At 46.7% G+C, this 22,346-nt stretch overlaps 1 protein-coding gene and 1 long non-coding RNA gene across 2 annotated transcripts in view; one reads left to right on the top strand and one right to left on the bottom strand.

Annotated features, from left to right (window-relative positions):
- The window catches only part of RBPJ (recombination signal binding protein for immunoglobulin kappa J region), a 59,713-nt gene extending 52,727 nt beyond the window's left edge, over positions 1-6,986 (bottom strand). The window contains exon 1 of the mRNA XM_063157750.1: positions 6,950-6,986. Coding sequence (XP_063013820.1) covers positions 6,950-6,969 — 20 coding nt within the window. The 5' untranslated portion in view covers positions 6,970-6,986. The remainder of the gene's footprint in view (positions 1-6,949) is intronic.
- A 2,762-nt stretch (positions 6,987-9,748) lies between these two features.
- Positions 9,749-13,081, top strand: LOC134419159 (uncharacterized). Its single transcript, XR_010027986.1, has 3 exons — positions 9,749-9,771; positions 11,387-11,421; positions 13,017-13,081. It is a non-coding gene; the product is annotated as an uncharacterized LOC134419159 (long non-coding RNA).
- Positions 13,082-22,346: the final 9,265 nt, after the last annotated feature.

Raw genomic sequence — 22,346 nt, 5'->3', positions numbered from 1 at the left:
TCAAACCAATACTGTGCATAAACTACATTCTTCATCCCAGAGATTCTAACAAACTGCATAAGAGAATACTTGTTTGTATTAAATATGCATTTTAAAAATTCAAATGACAACCTATCTTTTCAAGTTTATCTAAAACCAAACACAGCACAGAACAGGCATGCACTGCACCATAACTGTAATCTTCACCAACAATGAATTAGCAACTATAAAACCTTTCCTCAAAATCTTTGCCTCTGAAGGCACCACAAGTCTTTTAGAAAGACTTTATACACACCTACAGGCTACTTGCTCTTCTTTTCACAGTTTTTTTAAACACAGAAAGTGGAGTTCAAAATAATGAAAAATAGTCCTAAAATAAGTTACTACTGCAAAACAGAAATTAGCAAATCAGAGGGAAAAAACTCACTCTCATTCACAAACCCATGATCACTATGCAATTCATAGTACAGAACAATACTTTAAAGAGAACTATTTTTGCAAAGAGATATCAGCAAAGGATATTGCCTTTTAATTGGCTGTAGCAAGCACACACATACTATGCCAAATACAACAGTCTACAGATTATTTCTGGAGAAATCAAGCTATAGAAAGATTATTTTCAAACTTTCTTTGTGCTCTGTATCAACCAGAATAAGTCAAACAACAAAGAGCTACTTAACACAGTGAATACACAGCAAAAGCAAATAAAATCCAAATTAAGACTTCAACTCCATAAAATCGCTTCTACTGAAAGCAGAAGGTTAAAAGGTTAAAAAGAGTATTTGCCAGCATTTCAGAAGACTCCTCCAAGAATATATTGCTCACAAGGATTTCCCAATAGTCTGACTTGACTGCTCTTGCTCCTTGATAACAATTTAAATGTTAGTCACACAAAGCCATCTACTCATTTGATTGTGAACAAGTTTTTCCCAATCTTTAACACTCATCAGGTGCACATGCACAACACAATAGCTGTAGTTATACTACTACTCAAATCTTAATGAGCACTGTTAAAACCTTCAGTGACAGTAAAAACTGTAGCCTGAAGAACTCATCCATGAACTCTAGTCCTATAGTCTACATCATCCTGTTTCCACTCCTTAAACCTCACTGAAAGCATTCTAACACCTCCTGCAGCCTAACTCTATGATGACCAGAATCAACACGTATTTGTTCTCTTCCTTGGCCTGTCAATCACCCAGACTACCAGCAATGTTTCTTTTCCAGAAATAACTCTCCCTCATTCCCTTGGCATTGCTGCTCTCATGACTCATCCCTTACCACTCTGTTCCTTCAGTGCATCCTCCTGAAGGAGCCTCCTCATTCACCTGTATTATTTTATTAATCACTTCCTAGGCTCTGCTCTTGCATCCCTTTCCAATTGTCTTCACTCAGTCCAGGGCCAGGATTCAGATTCAACCATGAATCAGAAATATTTTTCCTACTCCCTCTCTCCTGTGCTTGTCCAAGTCAACACCCCAGCCTGAGTCTCTTTCCCCACACTGCTGCCTCACAATCAGCTCAGTCTCAGCACAAACACACAGGTCACATTCATTCCACCACTGCCTCAGTCTCCTTCCCACTACTGCAAGTCCTGAACTTAACTAAGCATTAGCTCTCCAACCTGGCTTGTCCTCTAGAGGTCCTAGAAATAACCTGCTGTTGGGATCCTAGCAATGCCAACACATCACTAAGATTTCCCTCTAGTAGCTGAAATTCTATCATGTGACCACAGAAGTTCGCAGGTGAAATAGTGAGGAAATCTTCCTCATCTTTCAAGATCCAGGATTGATCCTTATGAACATTCCTCTCTCCACACTTTTAGCCTACAGCCAGACCACACAAGTCCTTCCCCATCTCACTTCCTGAGCAGCATCCACTTCACTCTCTATTTCAAGACCCTCACTGGTCAAGGTCCTCATTCTAAAATTACTAATCAGGATGTAGATGAGGTTAAAATTCTGGTGAACTGTTCTATTTTCACCTCTGAACTTCTTTTCTCTTGCCCTTGGGGTTGGGAGAGCTCCATGAAGCAGCACCCTCTTTCAAAAACCTCCTCCAAGTTTTTTTCATATTTCTCATTAAAAACAAAGAAACAAAATGACCAGATGGCTGTCACATCTACACTACTGCCCTAAAATTCACAGCACTCATGCCAAACATTCTCCTGTGCCACCACAGATCTCATGAGTCTTCCCTCACCCTTAAATCATTGAGCATTCTGGGTCAGGACACCCCTCATAACCACTGAACTCCAGGATGACTAATTCAGACATGGAACTTGAATAGCTTGTTACTTAGAAATGTGACTAAAACAATTTTCTACTGTGCAATGCCTATGGAAAACCAGGATCATACCAGCAAGAAGCCTACTCAAAGTATTTTTGTCTTTTCCAAGGCTTCTCAACATGTTAGAAAAATAATCCAAATGCTATATTGCATACTGCTATTACAGAGGTTTTAACTGGTAATCAAGTACTTAAGACAATGCTTGCTATTTATGATTTCCATCTGTTATTTCTGAGTTGGATTCTAGTATTTTAAAGATCAGGTTGTCCCAGGCTCCTAAGAAGACACCACTGCATACTTTATGTCACTGTAAAATTACAAAATTAAGTTCATGGCACCAGAGATTTTCTCTGTCATATAGCTTTATTAGACCTAGCAGGGCAATTTTCAAGCTAATGGATGCCTACAGGTATTTTTGCAGTATAACAATTATTTAGAAACAAGTGGTTTGCACTCAAAATATAATTAAAGAAGCATTTTCATTAATTTTGTAATCTTAAAAAGATATTTCCCTACATTGTTCCCAACCAAAACCAAAAATACTCCACAAAACCCCAAAAATACTATCCTATAATCCCAGCCATAAATTATCCACTTTGAAACAGTAGTTGTGAATAGTAACTCCTCCCAAGTTACTTGTCTGATGTTGCTGCTCACTTTCTCCCTGTATCTGGCTCTGACACTGCCCAGTTCAGCCTGTCACACTGCCCAGCCTGTCACCCTGCACAGCCCAGCCTGTCACCCTGCCCAGTCCAGCCTGTCACCCTGCACAGCCCAGCCTGTCACCCTGCCCAGCTCAGCCTGTCACCCTGCACAGCCCAGCCTGTCACCCTGCACAGCCCAGCCTGTCACCCTGTCACCCTGCACAGCCCAGCCTGTGACACTGCCCAGCTCACCCTGTCACCCTGCACAGCCCAGCCTGTCACCCTGCCCAGTCCAGCCTGTCACACTGCACAGCCCAGCCTGTGACACTGCCCAGCCCAGCCTGTCACCCTGCCCAGTCCAGCCTGTGACACTGCCCAGCCCAGCCTGTCACACTGCACAGCCCAGCCTGTCACCCTGCCCAGTCCAGCCTGTCACACTGCCCAGCCTGTCACCCTGCACAGCCCAGCCTGTGACACTGCCCAGCCCAGCCTGTCACCCTGCACAGCCCAGCCTGTCACCCTGCACAGCTCACCCTGTCACACTGCCCAGCTCACCCTGTCACCCTGCACAGCCCAGCCTGTGACACTGCCCAGCTCACCCTGTCACCCTGCACAGCCCAGCCTGTCACACTGCACAGCCCAGCCTGTCACCCTGCACAGCCCAGCCTGTCACCCTGCACAGCCCAGCCTGTGACACTGCCCAGCTCACCCTGTCACACTGCCCAGCTCACCCTGTCACCCTGCACAGCCCAGCCTGTCACCCTGCACAGCCCAGCCTGTCACCCTGCACAGCCCAGCCTGTCACCCTGCACAGTCCAGCCTGTCACACTGCACAGCCCAGCCTGTCACACTGCCCAGCTCACCCTGTCACCCTGCACAGCCCAGCCTGTCACCCTGTCACCCTGCACAGCCCAGCCTGTGACACTGCCCAGCTCACCCTGTCACACTGCACAGCCCAGCGTGTCCCCCTGCACAGCCCAGCCTGTCACACTGCCCAGCTCACCCTGTCACCCTGCACAGCCCAGCCTGTCACACTGCCCAGCCCAGCCTGTCACACTGCCCAGTTCAGCCTGTCACCCTGCACAGCTCACCCTGTCACCCTGCCCAGCCCAGCCTGTCACCCTGTCACCCTGCACAGCCCCAGCCTGTCACACTGCACAGCTCACCCTGTCACCCTGCACAGCCCAGCCTGTCACACTGCCCAGCCCAGCCTGTCACCCTGCCCAGCCCAGCCTGTCACCCTGCACAGCCCAGCCTGTCACCCTGCCCAGCCCAGCCTGTCACCCTGCACAGCCCAGCCTGTCACCCTGCACAGCCCAGCCTGTCACCCTGTCACCCTGCACAGCCCAGCCTGTCACACTGCACAGCCCAGCCTGTCACACTGCACAGCTCACCCTGTCACCCTGTCACCCTGCCCAGCCCAGCCTGTCACCCTGCCCAGCCCAGCCTGTCACCCTGCACAGCCCAGCCTGTCACCCTGCACAGCCCAGCCTGTCACCCTGTCACCCTGCACGAGTTCAATGCAAACGCTCCTTGTGAGGCAGCAGCACGAGGGTGCCACATGCTGCCAACAACAAAGCACAACAAACTCTGCCTGCCCCCCAAAACTGCTGCAGGAAATTCCTACTATTCCATTCCAACACTGCATAAACTTGTGTACCAAAACTTAAGCTCAGGCATACAGTTTTCACAGGAAAAAAAAAATAACCACCCTTCTCATTCAGGTAACACTGACTGCAAAAGAGCCTTAAGCTTTACCTCAAAGTTTGAGTGCCCATGTGATGCCCATTCAAACACAATGCAGGATTTGCATATTACATTCTTCAGCTACTGCTTTTTAATTTCAAACACTTTTTTTCCCCCTGTCCACGTAAGTTTTTCCCAAAAGAAAACTCCTTATTCTAACCATCTGGAAAAAAAAAATCAATCAGCTACTGGAGAACCATCAATTTTTGATCCTAATACACAAAGACAACTCAGCATCAGAGTCATACTCCAAAAACAGGTCATTTAATAAAAAAATAAAAAATTAGGCTCCTTAATGCAATATATCTACAACATTAACAAAAGTTAGCATATTTCATTTCACCTACACTGGAAGTATTTAACAGTAAGAAAACAATTTTTTTTCCCAGAGAATTATTTGACTTATAGGTTTAAACAATAAATGTAGCATAAAATTCTAAACTACAAACAACCATTTCACTCTCATTAAAATGGTATTTTTTCTACTGCTCTGATTATTTGATTACTGTTGTAAAAATAATCCACAGTTGTTTTGTCAACATTTTAACAGACATCTGAAAAGGATAAAACTAATGTCACAAACATGACAACACTTCTGACAATCCTGTAATAATCAATAAACAAAAGGAAATGGAACCCAAATATTCAGATGAGTAAACTAATAGAAATGTGGAAAAACTTAATTGCCAACTGGAGCACAGGCTAACTTTGTAACAAACTTTAAAAGCATTTCTTCCCTTCTTTCAAGCCCAACCTCTAAACTAGTACACTCCAGGAATCATAACAAACAAGATTAGCTTCCCTAAAGAACATTTAATTGGGAAATTGTATATCAGCCACAAGATACCTTCATCAGGACTGAAATCAAGCAAAAGCCTCAATTTAGTTTTTCACAAACAAGAGTGAGGAGTTGGAAACACTATTGCAGCTAATCAAAACAACAAAATACCATAATGCTACCTTCTCCACGAGAACAAAAGCATCAACCACCAACCCCACCCCACCCCCAAGCAGGCTGTTGCTCTCTAACCACAGAGCCAATGCTGTAGACAATGTAATCCCACAGGGAAGACAGAAGGTCACAGACACACTGTGAAACCTTAAAATAAGGTCCACGTTTTAGAAAGAGCCAGAAGTACTTTAACAAGACAAAATTTCATTTGGAACAAACAGGTGGAGTACAGAAACAGCCTGTTCTTCTCCTGACTGTCTCTTCCCTCAACACATAGAGGGAGGTCACACTTGCTCCACGTAGTCCAAAATTAAGGATCCGGCACTCGAAACAAGCAGCAGCAATCGAGATGTGGCAAGGATGGCAACGTGCAATGTGACACTGCAGGTGTGATTGCGTACTGTACACCAGCAGTGGGTCTGCTATTATTCATCAGCTGTAGGTGGCTAAGAGGGTGTCACTTATTACAGTGACACATGCTGCAGCTGGCTAGCCATGATTAAGTATTACCCAGTGTGGTCGAAAGGGATGGAGACTACCATTCATTATGATCCAGCGTGGCTTAGTGGCGCAGGGAGGCTGCTACCCTTCCCTGCACCGCAGCATTTGAAGGAAGGCAGCTAAAACTCAACAAAGCGCTGGGAATGGTGCGCAGAGGAAGGGAAGCCCGGCGGCGCAGGCTGCCGGAGCGGGTGTCCTGCTCGCAGGGGCGGAGAGCCGCCCGCGCCCGGGAGCGCCCCGCCGCCAGTGACAGCGCCGGGCCGGGCCCGCCGTGCGAGGGGCGCTGGGGGCCCGCGCTCAACTTCCAGCCACGGCAGCAAAAGCCTTTGTCCGAGCGCTCCCCGTCCGCAGCCGGGGGAGCCTGGAGGACCCCCGCCTACTGCGGGACGACCGAGAAGGGAGAGCAGCCCGTGGCAGCCCCAGGTCCCCTCCCAGCTGGGCTCCGCCGCTCCCCTGGGAGCCCTCCGAGCGGGACCCGCTCCGAAGCGGCCGGGATGAGCACTGACCCCGCACGGAGTCCCGACCGGCGTGTCCGTGCCGGAGAGAGGGAAAGCAAAGTGAGCGCCCGGACGCGCCGGGGCTCCCGCGCCGCGGGGCGGCCGGAGAGCGCGGCCGCTGCCGGGCCGGCACCCGGGGCGCCTCCTCCGTGCGCCCACCCGGCGGGACCCCAGCCCCACGAGGTTTGCGCCGCAGGGCCCGCCCGCGGGCCGTCCGGAGGGCAGTCCCCCGTGCCCTCGAGCGGCGGCCGAGGAGCGAGCGGGCGGGCGCGGCGCGGCCTCGCCCAGGCAGCCCCGGGCGGCGGCGGCTCCGGCGGGCGCCGCGAACGCCCCGCACTCACCCTGTCACAACAGGCGCCATCTTCCACAAACTCTCGCCAAAACTCCTACTCTCGCGAGAGCGCCCCCCTCCCCGCGGCCCGGAGCGCGCGTGCGCGGACCCGCGAGACACGCGCGGGGCGGGGGGGGGCGGTGCGCCCCGCCCACTCAGCGCCCGGGCTTCTCCTCTCAGACACAACAGCCCGGGCGTGGGAACCGCGCCGCTCTCGCGAGAGCCCGGCGCCTGCCGGCATGCGGAGAGCGGCGCAAGTCTCGCGAGAGCGAAGCGCGCTCAGGGGAAGCCGAGGGATTCCCTCTGCCCGCTCGCGCGTCCCGCCCCCGCCGGCGCGAGGAGGGGCAGAGGGGGAGGAGCCATTCGGGGCTCGGAGGGAGGGGCGGGGCGGGGCCGCCGCTGGCGCGCGGGGATCGCCCACGGCCGGCACCGCCTCCGCCCCGCACCCCCGCGGGGAGCGTGCGTGGGGCCGCCCGCCTCGTGCTGCCCGCGGGCCCGGCACGTGCGCGGCCCGAGACCCCGCGGCGGCGCCATCGGGGCTGAGGCGCCATCGGGGCTGAGGCGCCATCGGGGCTGAGGCGCCATCGGGGCTGAGGCGCCATCGGGGCTGAGGCGCCATCGGGGCTGAGGCGCCATCGGGGCTGAGGCGCCATCGGGGCTGAGGCGCCATCGGGGCTGAGGCGCCATCGGGGCTGAGGCGCCATCGGGGCTGAGGCGCCATCGGGGCTGAGGCGCCATCGGGGCTGAGGCGCCATCGGGGCTGAGGCGCCATCGGGGCTGAGGCGCCATCGGGGCTGAGGCGCCATCGGGGCTGAGGCGCCATCGGGGCTGAGGCGCCATCGGGGCTGAGGAACCAGGACAGGGCGGAGGGAACTGTGTCAAACGTGAATGAAAAGAGCAGGAGGCCGGGATGTGGAGGGACAGCGTTTAGGAAGACCTCTTGGGTTCCTTACGTGGAATTGTTAACAGAATTTTTTTTTAGAAGTGGGTTTTACATTAAAAGCCCTGTTTCATAATTTTGTTTTCATGTGCAGCTGAAGTGCGTAAGATGCGTTTGTTTAGCAAACAGAAGCCGGGGAGTCTGGCAGGGTCCCAGCAGCCGAGCGGGCCCTGTGGCCGCAGGCGGCCGCGTGTGGGCACGGCCACAGGCGGTGTCTCCACACCGAGCTGCCGCCGTGCGCTCCGGCGTTTTGGCACGGCACAAAAAGAAGACCCCAATTTTGGATTCATTTGACAACATTACCCCTTCAGGGTGCGGGTCTCTTTGTCCATTAGGAGACCCAAATTTGAAAACTAATCCTTTTACATCAAGACTTCTGTTTCAGCTTCCTCTGTGTTTAGTATAGCACGTCAGGCTAACTTGGGGACAAATGCTACATTTATTTAAAGATTGCTGAGATTCCAAAGCCCACATCTTTTTTATTACGTTAGCTCTGTACCTCTGCTGTCTTCGAAATTACGGGGAAAAAATAACATTTCAGTAATCCCATGAATAAGATTTCAGATTTCTCGCCCACATACACACTTCACTGCTTATGCTAATTCAGTGAATAATGTCTCAGATAAGTAAAATCACGTTTGGAGAGATTCCTTGGTGACAGTTTTCTGTACGTGTCACTGTACAAACAGCTATTGTCTCCTGTCATTAAGGGACTTTCCCCATCATGATTTCCCCCTCCTCATTAGACACAGGAGGACTTTGATTGGCTCCCTTGTACGCACAGTTCTCGGCAAAAGCACAATGCATACTGGAAATCCTCTGTATTGTTTGCAAAGAGCAACTCGTAATCCCTTTGGAAATCTCTTCCTAAAAACATCTCTCTCTCTTTTTTTTTTTTTTTTTCTCCCAAGGCTAAAGAATGATCTCAGCTCATGCTAACTCCATTCCATTAAGAATAGTTTCTGAATGTTTGCCATGGACTGTCTCTAGATGGTTATTTTATGGGGCCCCTCTTTTAGTGTGTTTTGAATCAAACTGGAAAATCTAAAAATATAGCACACAATAATCTGCAGTGTCTGGCCTCCTTTAATAATTTATAATTAAGGCACTTTGATTAATAACCAGATTAACTGGATACTGGAGCAGGTATATTATTTTGAAGAATTAATAATCATAGAAACTATTGTAGTCCTTTCCATCACTGACAGCAGTACATTATAAAACAAATAACCATTGATTTTGTTTTCTTAAATTATAAATTATCTGCAGTTCAAAAGGCCAGGAATACTATTCAAATCAAAAACAATAGCTTGAACCTCATATGAGTAGCTGATGGAAGAAAAGATAGTAAGCCTAAAGGTTTTTTTAATATAGTTTATGCATTGAATTTTCTTCTTGCTGCTAAAAGTTTGTATTTCACATAGAGTGTGAACAATTTCTGCTGACTTTATTGGAAACTGAAAGCATCCACTGCCTCAGGGAACTAGACCTCACCTTCTGGCCTGTAACAAATATAAGCACTTCCGGAGCTGAGGTAGAAAAATTTAAATACCAGGTTTGCACCATTTAAATTTTTGTGTTTGCTATGCAAATCAGTAGTTTGACTTTTTTATTTAAGCTCAGCTGAGGCTGTCAAAAGGGCTCTGAATCAGGCCTGTCACTTCAGAGACAATTTGGAGAATCACAGCTGGAGGCAGCTTTGAAGGATGTGATTTCCACAGGTGTTGGGCCTCACCCGTGTTCCAAGCAGATGCCCTGCCAGGTGACTCCAGCTGGGTGCTCAGAATCATTGGTGACCTCTGAAAATGGAAGGCTGATGATGAAGGAAATCCAGTTTGCTCTCACCTGTCAGCTGGGGGACAGGACCACCTGGAACTTGGATTCACCAGCAGGTGTGTATGTGGACAGAGCCACTTGGCAGTGCTCAGTGGATCTCAGCAGCTTCATCTTGGGAATCCATAGGATTCTCCTCTCAGTCTTGCCTTGTGTGGAAAGAGGAGGAAAGAAAGGAGCCTAGCATCAGCCCATGGAATTGTTAGGCCTTCTGTGTGGGGGAGGAGGAGGTCTTTTGGCCTGGAGTGTCCCACCAGTGGTACTGCAGCCAGGAGCTGCTGGCCAGCAGTGCTCAAGCAGGCCAGCTTTGGAGGAGGAGGGCGGGCATGAGCAGGGAGCAGGAGATGCAAGCTGTGATAACCATGCCAAAGATTTCAACAGCTTGTTTGACCAGTCCAGACCAAACTTTCTCCAGCTCAGCCTTGGCTCTGGGTTTCCCCTAAGCTCATTCCTTTGGGCACAGCACTAGCTAATTAATATGGCTGTCATTTGGCAACTGCTTCCCACCTCACTGATTTGGAGAAAGATAAGAAAACAAAAATTACTTCTATACTTTCGTGTAGAAGTAATCCCAAGTTTCTTATGTGCTTAGCGCAAACACATGAGAGAGAGGCAATGGGACAAGAGTCTCCGTCTCAAATCAGCCTGTCTTACAAAAAAAAAAAACATCTCACAGTGTGTCCTGTAAAATCCCAGCTATTTTAAAACTCAGTGACCTTAAAAAGCATTGTAGGTAGTGAGAACCACAGTTAACTGGATCTTCATTATAAGGAGCAGGTTTATCTTGAGATGTTGCAGTTTGTAGGTGGTGTAAATCACACATTCTAGTGGTAGGTACTGTGAGACAGCCCTGCTGGGATTTCATAAGCACAGGATGCACAGTGTGGTTCAATCGCATGTCTAGGAAAGCAAATCAACAGGCAGCTGCCCACAGAACATCTCTTATATCTGAACTGTGGTGTAGGTGCCAACAAAAGTTATCACTTAAGCTGTTAGCCAGCCTGCTCGGTGTCAGAAGTGTCTGCTCCTTGAAATGGATGCTGATGTTCAACACAGCTCAGAGAATGTGCAACATTGTCTTAAGGATGATGAGAAAGAATAGGCTAATTAGCAGTGTTAGCAGTCTGCAGCAGGAGCATTGTTAAATAGTTTTTGCTTGTGTGTCATAGTCTGAAAGAGGATGGTAGAGCAAAGAAAAAATCTGAATCTGTGCCGTAGTGTGGGCTCAGGTGTAAGTACACCTTGATGTGGGAGTCCCCAGAGGCTACGGTCAAGCTTGGCCCTTGCTATGGTGTTGCCTTGAAAGCAAGTACAGTCCCTTCCCAGAGTGTTCTTTTAATGTAAAGACAAGAAGCAAGGAGTATAGGAAACATTAGAAAGGAAGAGAGGGAGGGAAGATGAGGTTAACAGTAATAACATCATATGGTTATATAGGTTAACAGTGTGAACAGCTTGATGACTGACTCCTATAACCTCTGATTTTTAAATAGTTTTCTAGAATAGCCTAGCTAAGACACTTTGAGTTGTATTAAAATTTGATCCTCACCCCACCCTAGAATAGTATCTTCATTTATTTTCCATTGGCTGAAATGTTTTGTCAGTTTGCATGTAAACTACCCTATATCCCTCCTTAGTTTTACTGGGCTCTTCAAAGAGTGCTCCTCTCCCACACAGCATTCCTGCCCTCGTGCACCATGCCTGTCCACCAGGTAAGTGTGGCACCAGTTATTCCCTGAGCCCTGCCTCCCATACACAGCCCTCTGCAGTGCTGGCTGGCACAGTGCCTCACCCTCAGGGTGCCCCTGCAGGGACCACCAGACCTCAGTGAATCATCCATCCCAGGAGGCTGAAATGTCCTGGGGGCTGGCAGAGCCTGCCCGCCACACACCGGGTACTGCCAGCCCCTGCACCCAGCATTGACAGGCAGGGCAGTGCCAGCCCCAGCACCCAGCATTGACAGGCAGGGCAGTGCCAGCCCCAGCACCCCAGCATTGACAGGCAGGGCAGTGCCAGCCCCTGCACCAGCATTCACAGGCAGGGAGGGCAGTGCCAGCCCCAGCACCCAGCATTCACAGTGAGGGCAGTGCCAGCCCCAGCAACCAGCACTGACAGGCAGGGCAGTGCCAGCCCCAGCACCCAGCATTGACAGGGCAGTGCCAGCCCCTGCACCCAGCATTCACAGGCAGGGCAGTGCCAGCCCCAGCACCCAGCATTCACAGGCAGGGCAGTGCCAGCCCCAGCACCCAGCATTCACAGGCAGGGCAGTGCCAGCCCCTGCACCCAGCATTCACAGGCAGGGCAGTGCCAGCCCCAGCACCCAGCATTCACAGGCAGGGCAGTGCCAGCCCCAGCACCCAGCATTGACAGGCAGGGCAGTGCCGGCCCCAGCACCCAGCATTCACAGGCAGGGCAGTGCCAGCCCCAGCACCCAGCATTGACAGGCAGGGCAGTGCCAGCCCCTGCACCAGCATTCACAGTGAGGGCAGTGCCAGCCCCTGCACCCAGCACTGACAGGCAGGGCAGTGCCAGCCCCAGCACCCCAGCATTGACAGGGCAGTGCCAGCCCCAGCACCCAGCATTCACAGGCAGGGCAGTGCCAGCCCCAGCACCCAGCATTGACAGGCAGGGAGGGCAGTGCCAGCCCCTGCACCCAGCATTCACAGGCAGGGCAGTGCCAGCCCCTGCACCCAGCATTCACAGGCAGGGCAGTGCCAGCCCCAGCACCCAGCATTCACAGACAGGGCAGTGCCAGCCCCAGTACCCAGCATTCACAGGCAGGGCAGTGCCAGCCCCTGCACCCATCATTCACAGTGAGGGCAGTGCCAGCCCATGCACCCATCATTCACAGGCAGGGCAGTGCCAGCCCCTGCATTCACAGGCAGGGCAGTGCCAGCCCCTGCACCCAGCATTGACAGGCAGGGCAGTGCCAGCCCCTGCACCCCAGCATTCACAGGCAGGGCAGTGCCAGCCCCTGCACCCAGCATTCACAGACAGGGCAGTGCCAGCCCCAGCACCCAGCATTCACAGGCAGGGCAGTGCCAGCCCCTGCACCCCAGCATTCACAGACAGGGCAGTGCCAGCCCCTGCATTCACAGGCAGCAGCAGAGCAGGGGTTCCCTGGGCACTGCCTTGGTGCTGCCAGCAGCTGGGTGCTGTGCTGCCCTGACCTTCTGCCATGGCTAATGTGTGCACGCACCAAAACAGCTCTGAGATTAAACCACAGGATGCAGGATTACAAAGTCATTCATTACAAGGAGTACAGCAGGATAAACTGTAAAAATTTCCATGTTTCCAAAACGTACAGGAGAAGATACAGCTTCTTTTCAGTCTGTCTGATCTGTGTAGGACTGACTGTGAGCTGAAGACACCTAAGGAAGTTATTTGCATCCTCTTGAAATCAAGAAAATGAGGAAGATTGAACTAGTTGATTTGACTGTGAATTATCACAAATAATTAACAAAATAAAAGGAAGATCTAAAGATTATATGACTCCAGATGTTTTATTGATTTTATTCATATATAAATAGAAATAGATTTTGCAATATTCTGAATTGGTGTGAATACAGATGTTTTTTGCAGGAAAACATTTTGATCAGAGGTGCTGTTGCAGTTCTGTTGTTTTCCTGATGTGTATCAATTCACATCTACACTCAACCCCAAGTCTGTAATTTAGTGACTGAGTTAGAGCTGATTTTTTCAGCTAGTCTGGTCTCCCATTCATTATGTTCTTTGAGAAAATATATGCTGACAGACTTCACCCCTATCTGTAAGTAAAATGTGTTTTTAAAGAAACAAAGAATGAAAACTCATTTGATTCTACAAAACACAAGAGAATTACACACTCTTAATTATACACATTTTTCTTACAGGGAATATGTAACAGAACAATGCTTAAGGAAATTTCAGAGTAACTATAACAAGGTGCAAAAAAAGAACTCATCAGCCTACTATAAAAGAAAGCCACAAACTGCACATGACCTCTTGATAAAACTATTACTAAAAACCCATTTGCCATTGTAAACCATCCCATTTCACTATGTATTAGGAAAGCCCTTGTCCCAGTGACACACACTGTGTCAGAGGAGGAAATATGGACAGAAATCCTTAACCTGTAATTCTACATGCAAATATGTGCACACAGGAATTCTTTCTATAGAGAGAGGAGTTATGAAATTAATTGATTCACAGGTGTAAAGCTGGATACCATATAAATGCTCTCTGGAGAATTCAGTGACAGGTAAACCTCATTCTTGTCCTACATAGAGAAGTTAAACTGATTTTGTGTTTAGTAGCTTACAGACTGTCCATGGCTGTGGTCTATAAAGACAATACTTATTTGGGGGCTGTTTATTTAAATTATTTAGGAAGTTAAACAGTCTTGAAACAGAAGATAGTCTAAAGGCATCACCAAAGAACATGTAATCCTAAAAAATATTTAACTTGTAATACTGCCATGTTGATTTCTATTTGGGTTACAAAAGTTCTAGTTGTTGTGGACTTAGTCTAGCTTTCATTCTGCTCTCATTTTGCGGTTCCATAGACCATTTTCCATAATCCTCCTGAAAAGAGACAGACTATCTTTGGTTGGAACTAGTGAAAATAAATTCCATAAAAATTGCCTGAGAATAGTGCTCAGATCCAGAGTGGCTGACACCTTTTGAATTTTTTCCTCTTACAGAATTACACATGACCTTTTAATGCTAAAGTTCATTAGTGCTTGGATATCATATTGATGAATTTCAAATAAATGAATGCATGAACAGATAAGCCACAACTAAGGTGATGATCTTATAATTGTTATGGAGGTAACTGAAGACATGTCATGGATGATAATTACTTAAATAATTTCTCTATCATTTTATTTACTGTCATTCTTGGTTCAGGATACACTCTCTCTTCTTTAACCTTAACAAGTGGTGTTTCATTTTTAATGTTCCAGACAGCCATATCTTTTCTAGAAATGCAGATATCCAGACATTCTTATTACTCACGGTTTCATTATCAGTTTGTTTTTCCCCTCATTACTGGCACTGACCTTGCCAAGAACTAAGCACATGCATAATTTGACTAGTGTGATTAGTCTCATTAAAGCTAATGGGATTAGTCAAGAAAGTAAACCTACTTCTGTTCAAGTGTTTGTTGTTTGAGGTAGTGCTGCTAGAATCAAGATGAGGAAAGTCTGGAAGGAATTCAGACTGAACAATAATTTTCATTAAATGTCATACAAAGAGAAATTCAAAGATTTTTCTCTTCACCCAACCCTGATGTGTGGTCAACCCAAGGTGGTTTTACACTGGGAGCAGGGATTTCCTAACATTGCTTTTTCTTCAAAAGATGGGGGCTTGTCAAGAATTAAGCTGGTCTCAGCAAACTTTACAAGGTCGTTTCTCAAGCCTAGGACGAAATATTTAAATTAAAGATAATGAGACATCTCAGCTACCAGCCCAGCAAGAGAGGCTGTGTAACCTGATAGCAGTGTTGTGATGCTGTGCCCTGGGAGACTCTGGTTCCCCCAGGAATATTTCAGTAATGTGGGGATATTCAGAGAGGCAAACCCAGAACCGGTCTCCTCATTCTGCATTTAAATAGGGAGATAGCACTGAATTAAACAACATTTCCTCTTTCAGAGGAATGGTCTCACAGTTAGAACATGGGCTTATAGCTTGGGGGTCTTGTGTATAAAATCCTCAAAAGATGTTTATGCCAGTATAAAGTGGGGAAAAAGTCTAAAGGATTTCCTTGCTATTACTCCTACCCTACCTTTGTTCCTCATTTTGAGTGCTGCAAGTCTGCTGGTTTTTGACCTGCCAGCTGAAAGCCTCCCAGAAGCATTATAGCAGCCAGAAATACAATGTTTAGAGTGCACCTGGTTTTCAGCCCTTTCTTTGAGAGCCATCTCTGCTAGGGCTGAGAGGGGAGGAGCATGGAGCAGTTGCTCCATCCATCCCAGGGAACTTCCCTTCTGGACTGTCAGGACAATTTTATGGGGACTGGTAGCACAGGCCAGACATAGAATGGGTGATTATTAACTCCATCATGCTATAATTTGTCATTTCTGACCTCTGATGAGCTGCCTCATGTACAGCGAGTTATAAAAAATCTGGCCTCTTACAGAATCAAATTAAAACTGCTCTGATATCATTTCAAAGCAGTAAATCTCCCATGGCCTTGGAGAAAACATCACTTGTGGGCTTTCACCCGTTTTATACCTTCCTTTCAAAACAAACACTTATTTTAGTCTCTGATAAATACAAATGACAAGTAAAATTTATTTAGGCTGCAGACAGGCTATTTGTAGTCTAAAAGTTAAAATTATTAGTTAATACTGACTCCTGTACCCTGTCTTTTTCTGTGCAGAGGTAAAAATCCAGCAAGTCCATCACTGCAAAGTCTAATTTCAGGGATGGTAGGTATATTTAATATTGCTCACTTTTCTCTACGAAAGCAATTGATCTATGCCCCAGTGCTCACAATTTTATTAACATTGGAAAGAGCCATGTGGTGTTCATATAGTGTTTAAGCTCCATGCAGTGTCAGGGCCCAAGGTTTTGTGATTACTGTCGGAGGAGGAGGGCTGGAGTGACAGTTAGGGGTGCGCCAGTCCCTACTGTATATACAGCTGTTGCTGCGCAGGGGAGGGAAATGCAGGGTCTGGCTGTCTGTTCCAAACAAAAAGAAATGGCACATGCTATTACTTCCAGATCATTGCAGTCCCTGCACCACCATCTGCTGGGGGTCAGAGCAGTTGTCCGGGTCGGCGTCAGTCATGCACAAACTCAATGCCTTCCACGGAGCTGCGCCCAGCAGTACATATTTACAAGAACAATAAAGCAAACCTGCTCCCTGGACACAGGCACCACAATGCTCCATCACATTGGGAACAAAGGGGCACAACGAAAGTTGATATGCATTACAAAGGAGGTTCTCGGGGATCACAGCTTTGTGATTTCAGGCCGTAACACAAATTGAAGGGAAGAAAAACTGTCACCAATAAGCCCAGGCCTAGTGATCATTGTATTTGTAATTGACGCAGCATTGCTGAAAGGGTGCCTGAGTCTCTGTGCTTCCCCTCTTCCTATTGTTAAAGTCTTCTGTAGAAAACAGTTACATGGGAAAAGCTTTGATGGTAAATATTGAAAACTTGGATATGTTATTCTGTAACAGCAGCAAGATAATCTCTGCCACTTACCCCAGCTTGTCCATGCAGGTCTCTTTTTCTGGGGCTTATGCCATGTGCTGGAGCGAGATGTGGAGAGCCCTGACTGACGTAAACTGAACAGTTCCTGGAAACCGGATGAGTACAACTGTGTCACTGTGATGTTGAAACCAAATGAGCAGTTTTAGCATCTCTTCGGCCTCCCAACAGCTAGTGAGTAATTCATTTCTCCTGCTAAAAACGGCTGCTCCACCAGCACTGGGGTGACACATCAGGAGTTACTGTCGGGCTGCAAACCTTTCACTTAGCACTGCCCTGCACCCTTGGCTGAGCGTACACGTACAGGCGTGACACCCTTGGGGCCTAGAGCTTGAGGTGCCTTAGCTGGCAGTACATTAAGGCATACAGATAAAAAGTCCAGGCTTTCTTTTAGGTCTGGGCTAGCTTGCTGCAGAGCTACATCCAGTGTTTTGGTGCCGCATCAAAACGGAATGCTCGGTGCAGAGGCATCTGCATTTAGTGAGTTTATTAGTTTGGTCTCAGCATCAGCACTGTTAAAACAGGCAGCAGTGCCAGCATGGGGTGAGAGAAATAGGCAGCAGTTCTGGAAAGCTATGAAAAGGGCAGGTGGAGCTGCACCCAGAACATTTTTCAAGTGAGGCTCATTGCCAAATAACTAGAAACTATGCTGTGCTAGCAAAAGCACACGAAGGACTGCTGTAGTTCCTGCCTCACATAGCTACAGCGTCTGTCACAGCACTACCACATACATAATCTTTGACATTTCATCTGATAATTAGTGGTTTTGGCACAAGTAAACACACTTTTGTTAGGTTCTGTCCTCAGTTGCTTTTTTACTAAGCATCACTCGTCATTTTTGCATAAAACCTCTCCAGTCCATGTACTGTTTGACAGCCTTCTTGGATGATTTGCCTGAAACATGATATGGAAGAGGAGACCTCCAGGTAGCTGCACACACATGTCTTCCAGACTCCACCTTCCTGGCCTCACTGGCACCAGGACACCCCAGCTGCCGGAGCCGCAGAGCTGGTTCTGGAGCCTGCGAGGGCATGCACAGCAGCCTTTGCTTGCTTCCTTGGAGAACCTCACCAGCTCAGTTACATATCTGTACTTGGAGGACACTTGCCCTGAGCCATTCCACACAGAGCTGAACTCCACAAGTTTGCACTGCAGCTAGGCAGGCTTTCAGCAGTGGGCCAGAACTGAAAGAAATAATTTTGTTTACCATCTGGTCCTGTAAAAGTTGCCCAAGAGCAGTCAATGTATAGCTTGGATGCATTTACATAATAAAATGTACACAAAGTGTAAATGATTTTGTATCTCTAATTTTGGGGAGGAAAAGGCAGAGGATGGGAAGCTGGCAGAGTGGCTCTTTGGATATTATATTTATTAATAAAATGAAAGGACAGAAAGCCTTCAACCTGTAGGTAATTGATGTAATTAATTACTGAAAGTTATTTCCATTAATAGTCAAATGTAAGTGATTGTCCTGTATGCCTACTCCACCATAGAGAGGCACTACATTGTGGAAGTCATCTTGTTTCAGTGCCTGCTTGTACCCCTGCTGGAGGCTTTGTTCTACCAGCCAGGGACTAGATTAGTGTAGGGAACAGTCTGGGTTTCCCAGCCATCCTTCTGGACACAGTCCAGACATGGAGGAACTTGTGGTAGTAGAAGGTGCCCCTGCCCAAAACAACTAGATGGTCTTTAAGGTCCCTTTTAACCCAAACCATTCTAGGATACTGTGATATTTTTTATATAATGCCTGGGAAATTTAGAACTGGTCTCATGTATCCTGCAGATAAATAAGGGGCTTCAGTATTCAGGAGGCACTTTACAGGTCTTGTGGTCACTAGCAAATGTAAACCACAAGAATAGATACATTCTGACTAAAAAAATAAGTTTTCTGATAGAAATAAAGCTTTTACAGAATGAACAATCAACTCCTCGGTACTCAAGCATACCAATCAACAGTACAACTGTGTTGGTACTCTTGTTCTGTGACATGTTACCTGTAAACCATGCTGTCATTGGTGGAATATTCCACCCTTTTCAATCATATGTGTCATACTTAAATGCTGCCCTGGATAAACCATAGTCTTAACTTCATGTTGTAAGTCTATCATTTCAGGAAAAAAAGATTTCAGTTTATTTTTCTTAATTGCCTAGATGAAATAAATCTATACCATGTCCAGCCCAGTGGGTATCCAGTTATGCATAAACCGTAGGAGTCTAATGTTGAAACCCTGCAGCATCCAGGGGCTGAGTGGAAGCTTCTGTGTTTGGATACTTAAGTGGGAGATGAGCTGTTGGGAAAATCTAGACCAGAATAATATTTTAACTTTTAATATTGACTCTTTTATTTCATTAACATTATCTTTTATCTCTGAGGTTGTAGATATGTTTTTGTGAAGAGTAATTCTGCAAATTACTGCATCTCTGGGCAGCATAAATTCAGCCCACATCAGGCACAGCATGTTGAGTCACACAGCACACAGAATATGTGCACATCATGGCTGTTCTTGCCAGCTTCATTCTTTATGCTGCATCAATGACAACTGTTGAAGAAGTGATGTTTGATCAAACTCCGATTGCACAGAGGGAAGGTATGGCCTTTTTGAACAAATTTAATCTTTCACCTTCAGCTGTGCCAACTGAATACGTTGCATCAAGGGACAGTGACATTTTTGATCTGGGATTAACTGTTGTAACTTTGGATTTACTGCCTGGTGGAGTCTTGGCCTGATTTTTACCCCCAGGCCACTTATATGCTGTTTCTTAACATACCTTCCTTGAACTCATTTTCAAATCTACTGACCTCTCTTCTTCCTACCTGTTCTCTGAATTCTGTCTGCAGTTAACTATATATGGTTAACATGGACTTTTGTTGCTTTTGTACTGCATCCCTTCTCACTGCTTACTCTGCCTACTTACAGATTGTATTTTAGCCCCTTGAATTTGCCTAATTGAAGAAGTCTTTGCAGTTGTATTTCCTAAGTATCATGTAGGAGGTTCCTCAAACATATTGGAGAGGCTTAAAACTTCATGAGGGAGAAAAAGCTTTTAATATTTAAATATGTTCCCATTGTCTGTGGTGTTTTGTTTTTGTTTTTTTTTTGTTTGTTTGTTTTTTGTTATAGAAATCTTCTAAAAGGACTATTCAAAGGGTTGTCTTGCCTTAATAAACTTAGGAAACTTTTGACTTGTCCCTTATGTTGATTACAAATGCAGCTGTTATTACTCTGTTTTTACTTGCACATTTTGGGCCATTGCATTGTGTTAGTGATTGAGCAGCACTTCACTGAGCAATAGAACTGTGCTTGCTCAGCTTAAATACTGCAAAAATAAATTAAATGCTGCAAAAAGTAGCACAAGAGAAAAATGTCTTTAAGGTTCTACAGAAACTCTGCCTAAACTGTAGTAGTGGACTGGAAAGAGATGTGGCAGAGAGAGAGAAATCACAGAAGTTAAGGAAAAATTGGTAGAAAGGCAAAGGGAGAGACTGTTGCTTTGGGAAACAGAGAGAGGGGTGGCTGAGCAGACAGTGTCAAATTGCTCCCCATCTCTGTTCTGGCACTTGCAGATCTATTGAAAACAGGCCAGAAGGACATGCTGAATTTGTTACTCCCGTGTGCCAGCCTTTTCTGCAGCAGCAAGAGAAACCAATCAGTGCTGCTTCAAAAGCAGCTGGAAACTGAGAAATCCCTGGTCCCCCGCTGCCTGGCAAGCAGCCGCACAGGGTCTTCTCAGTTTCCAGCCACTACAGAGGCTCCATTGACAAAATGTGTGCGGCATTTGAAGGAGCACAATGTGACAATGAAAGAACCTGAGGGAAACAAAACAAGGAAGGGGGAGAAAGGAAGAAAGGGGGGAGAATTAAATGGGAATGAGGGAGCAACTGAAGACAGGAGGACAAAAATCAAAAGAAAAATATGCTAATCACTGCAAAAGGGGCAATAAAAATAAATCATCCTTGTCATATTTGACACCCTTTCACTGCTTTATCAAGCAGTATAGTTGTGATAGGAAGACTAGAGAAAAAGAGGTAAACTTTACTAATGTTTGCTTTCATTGCCTCTCTGAGATACAGGCATGCTTAATTTAGTCCCCTACTTTCACAAATACTGTTGTGAAGTACTGAGTGACTGGAAGATACCACACAGGGGTCCACATGGCATTGTGAATGGGACAGCTCCTACCCTCATCCTCTGTTTCTGAGAGAAGCAGAAAGATTTAAAGAGCCCTGTTAGTCAGGAGAATGGTGCCCTACTGTTGCTCAAAACAACCCAGAGAGAAAACAAAATGCTGCCCAAAATAAAGCACGGCAGCTGGCTTGCTTTCTTCTTCCCCTTGTACTTCATTGCTCTGGCTATGAGAATGTGTAGCAGAGTGGAACCAGAGTATCACCAAGAGCTCAGAGCCAAGCAGCATAGCTGGGTTTTATTTCTTTTCCTCTGTCTGACTGGTCATAAGGTAGAACATCCAAGAGGGGTAGCCACAGCTCAGGGGATATACCTGTGGCACATTAATGTCCCAGCTGTTCCCACTTATGCTGCCTGTTCAGGATGAAGGGAGATCTGGGAGTGCCAGAACCAAAGCTAGTTACAAAGCAATTATACTGGAAGGGACTTCCCAAATGTCCTCACATGACTCAGGGAGTTTTTAGTTCATGGGTCCAGCTCGAGCTCCTTCAAATTAAAATCCCCTGAAACATATACTGGGTGAACACAGTGTCTTCAGCACCAACTTTTTCACTCCAGATAGCTGCTCTTACTTGGAATAACTTGGTACAGTAACATGCAAAAAGGAATAGTGCTTGGGAGAGAGCACTGGCATCTACAGATTTTCTGGGAATTCTTCATAATTTCTGAAAGGTCAGAGAAGTGCTCCATAAAAACTGAGACAAGAAAAGGACTGTTGCTGTTAGTTTCAATAGGGAATATCAGCCAGGAATCCAGAAAGGGGGTAGATTTTGTATTGCCCAAGTTGAAAGTGACTAAACTCAATTTATATGCATTTGCCTTTGAGCACTGCACTGTCATCATCGTACATGAGCTTATCTTTTTAAGCAAAGGAAGACTTCTGTCCTGGTGACAAGAGTTTTGCAATTAATAAAGCCTTCTTAAAATTCTCATTTATCTTAGGGGTTTGAAATAAAATGCTTCCATTTGCTCTCTTAGCTCTTATTTTCAGTCATGAGTAATAATTCCTGTGAAGTAGAAACTGCTTAGGTTAAAAAAAAAAATCTGTTTCTCCAAAGCAAACTTAATTTGAGCATGAGCCATGGCCTCTACACAATCCACAGTATTTAGATCAGTGATCAATTTGTCTTTCTCTGTAGGAGTAGTAGACAGTGTAGAACTGATTTTTTGTGATATTTTTATTAATGAGTTCTTGGGTGTTATAATTTTGAAAGAACCTACAGATAATTAAGTAGTTGCAAAATGAGACACCATC

This window comes from Melospiza melodia, chromosome 5, assembly GCF_035770615.1.
Source record: "Melospiza melodia melodia isolate bMelMel2 chromosome 5, bMelMel2.pri, whole genome shotgun sequence".
Lineage (NCBI taxonomy): Eukaryota > Metazoa > Chordata > Aves > Passeriformes > Passerellidae > Melospiza > Melospiza melodia.
Note: the sequence above shows the minus strand (reverse complement) of the source record. Positions and strands in the feature narration are given on the sequence as shown.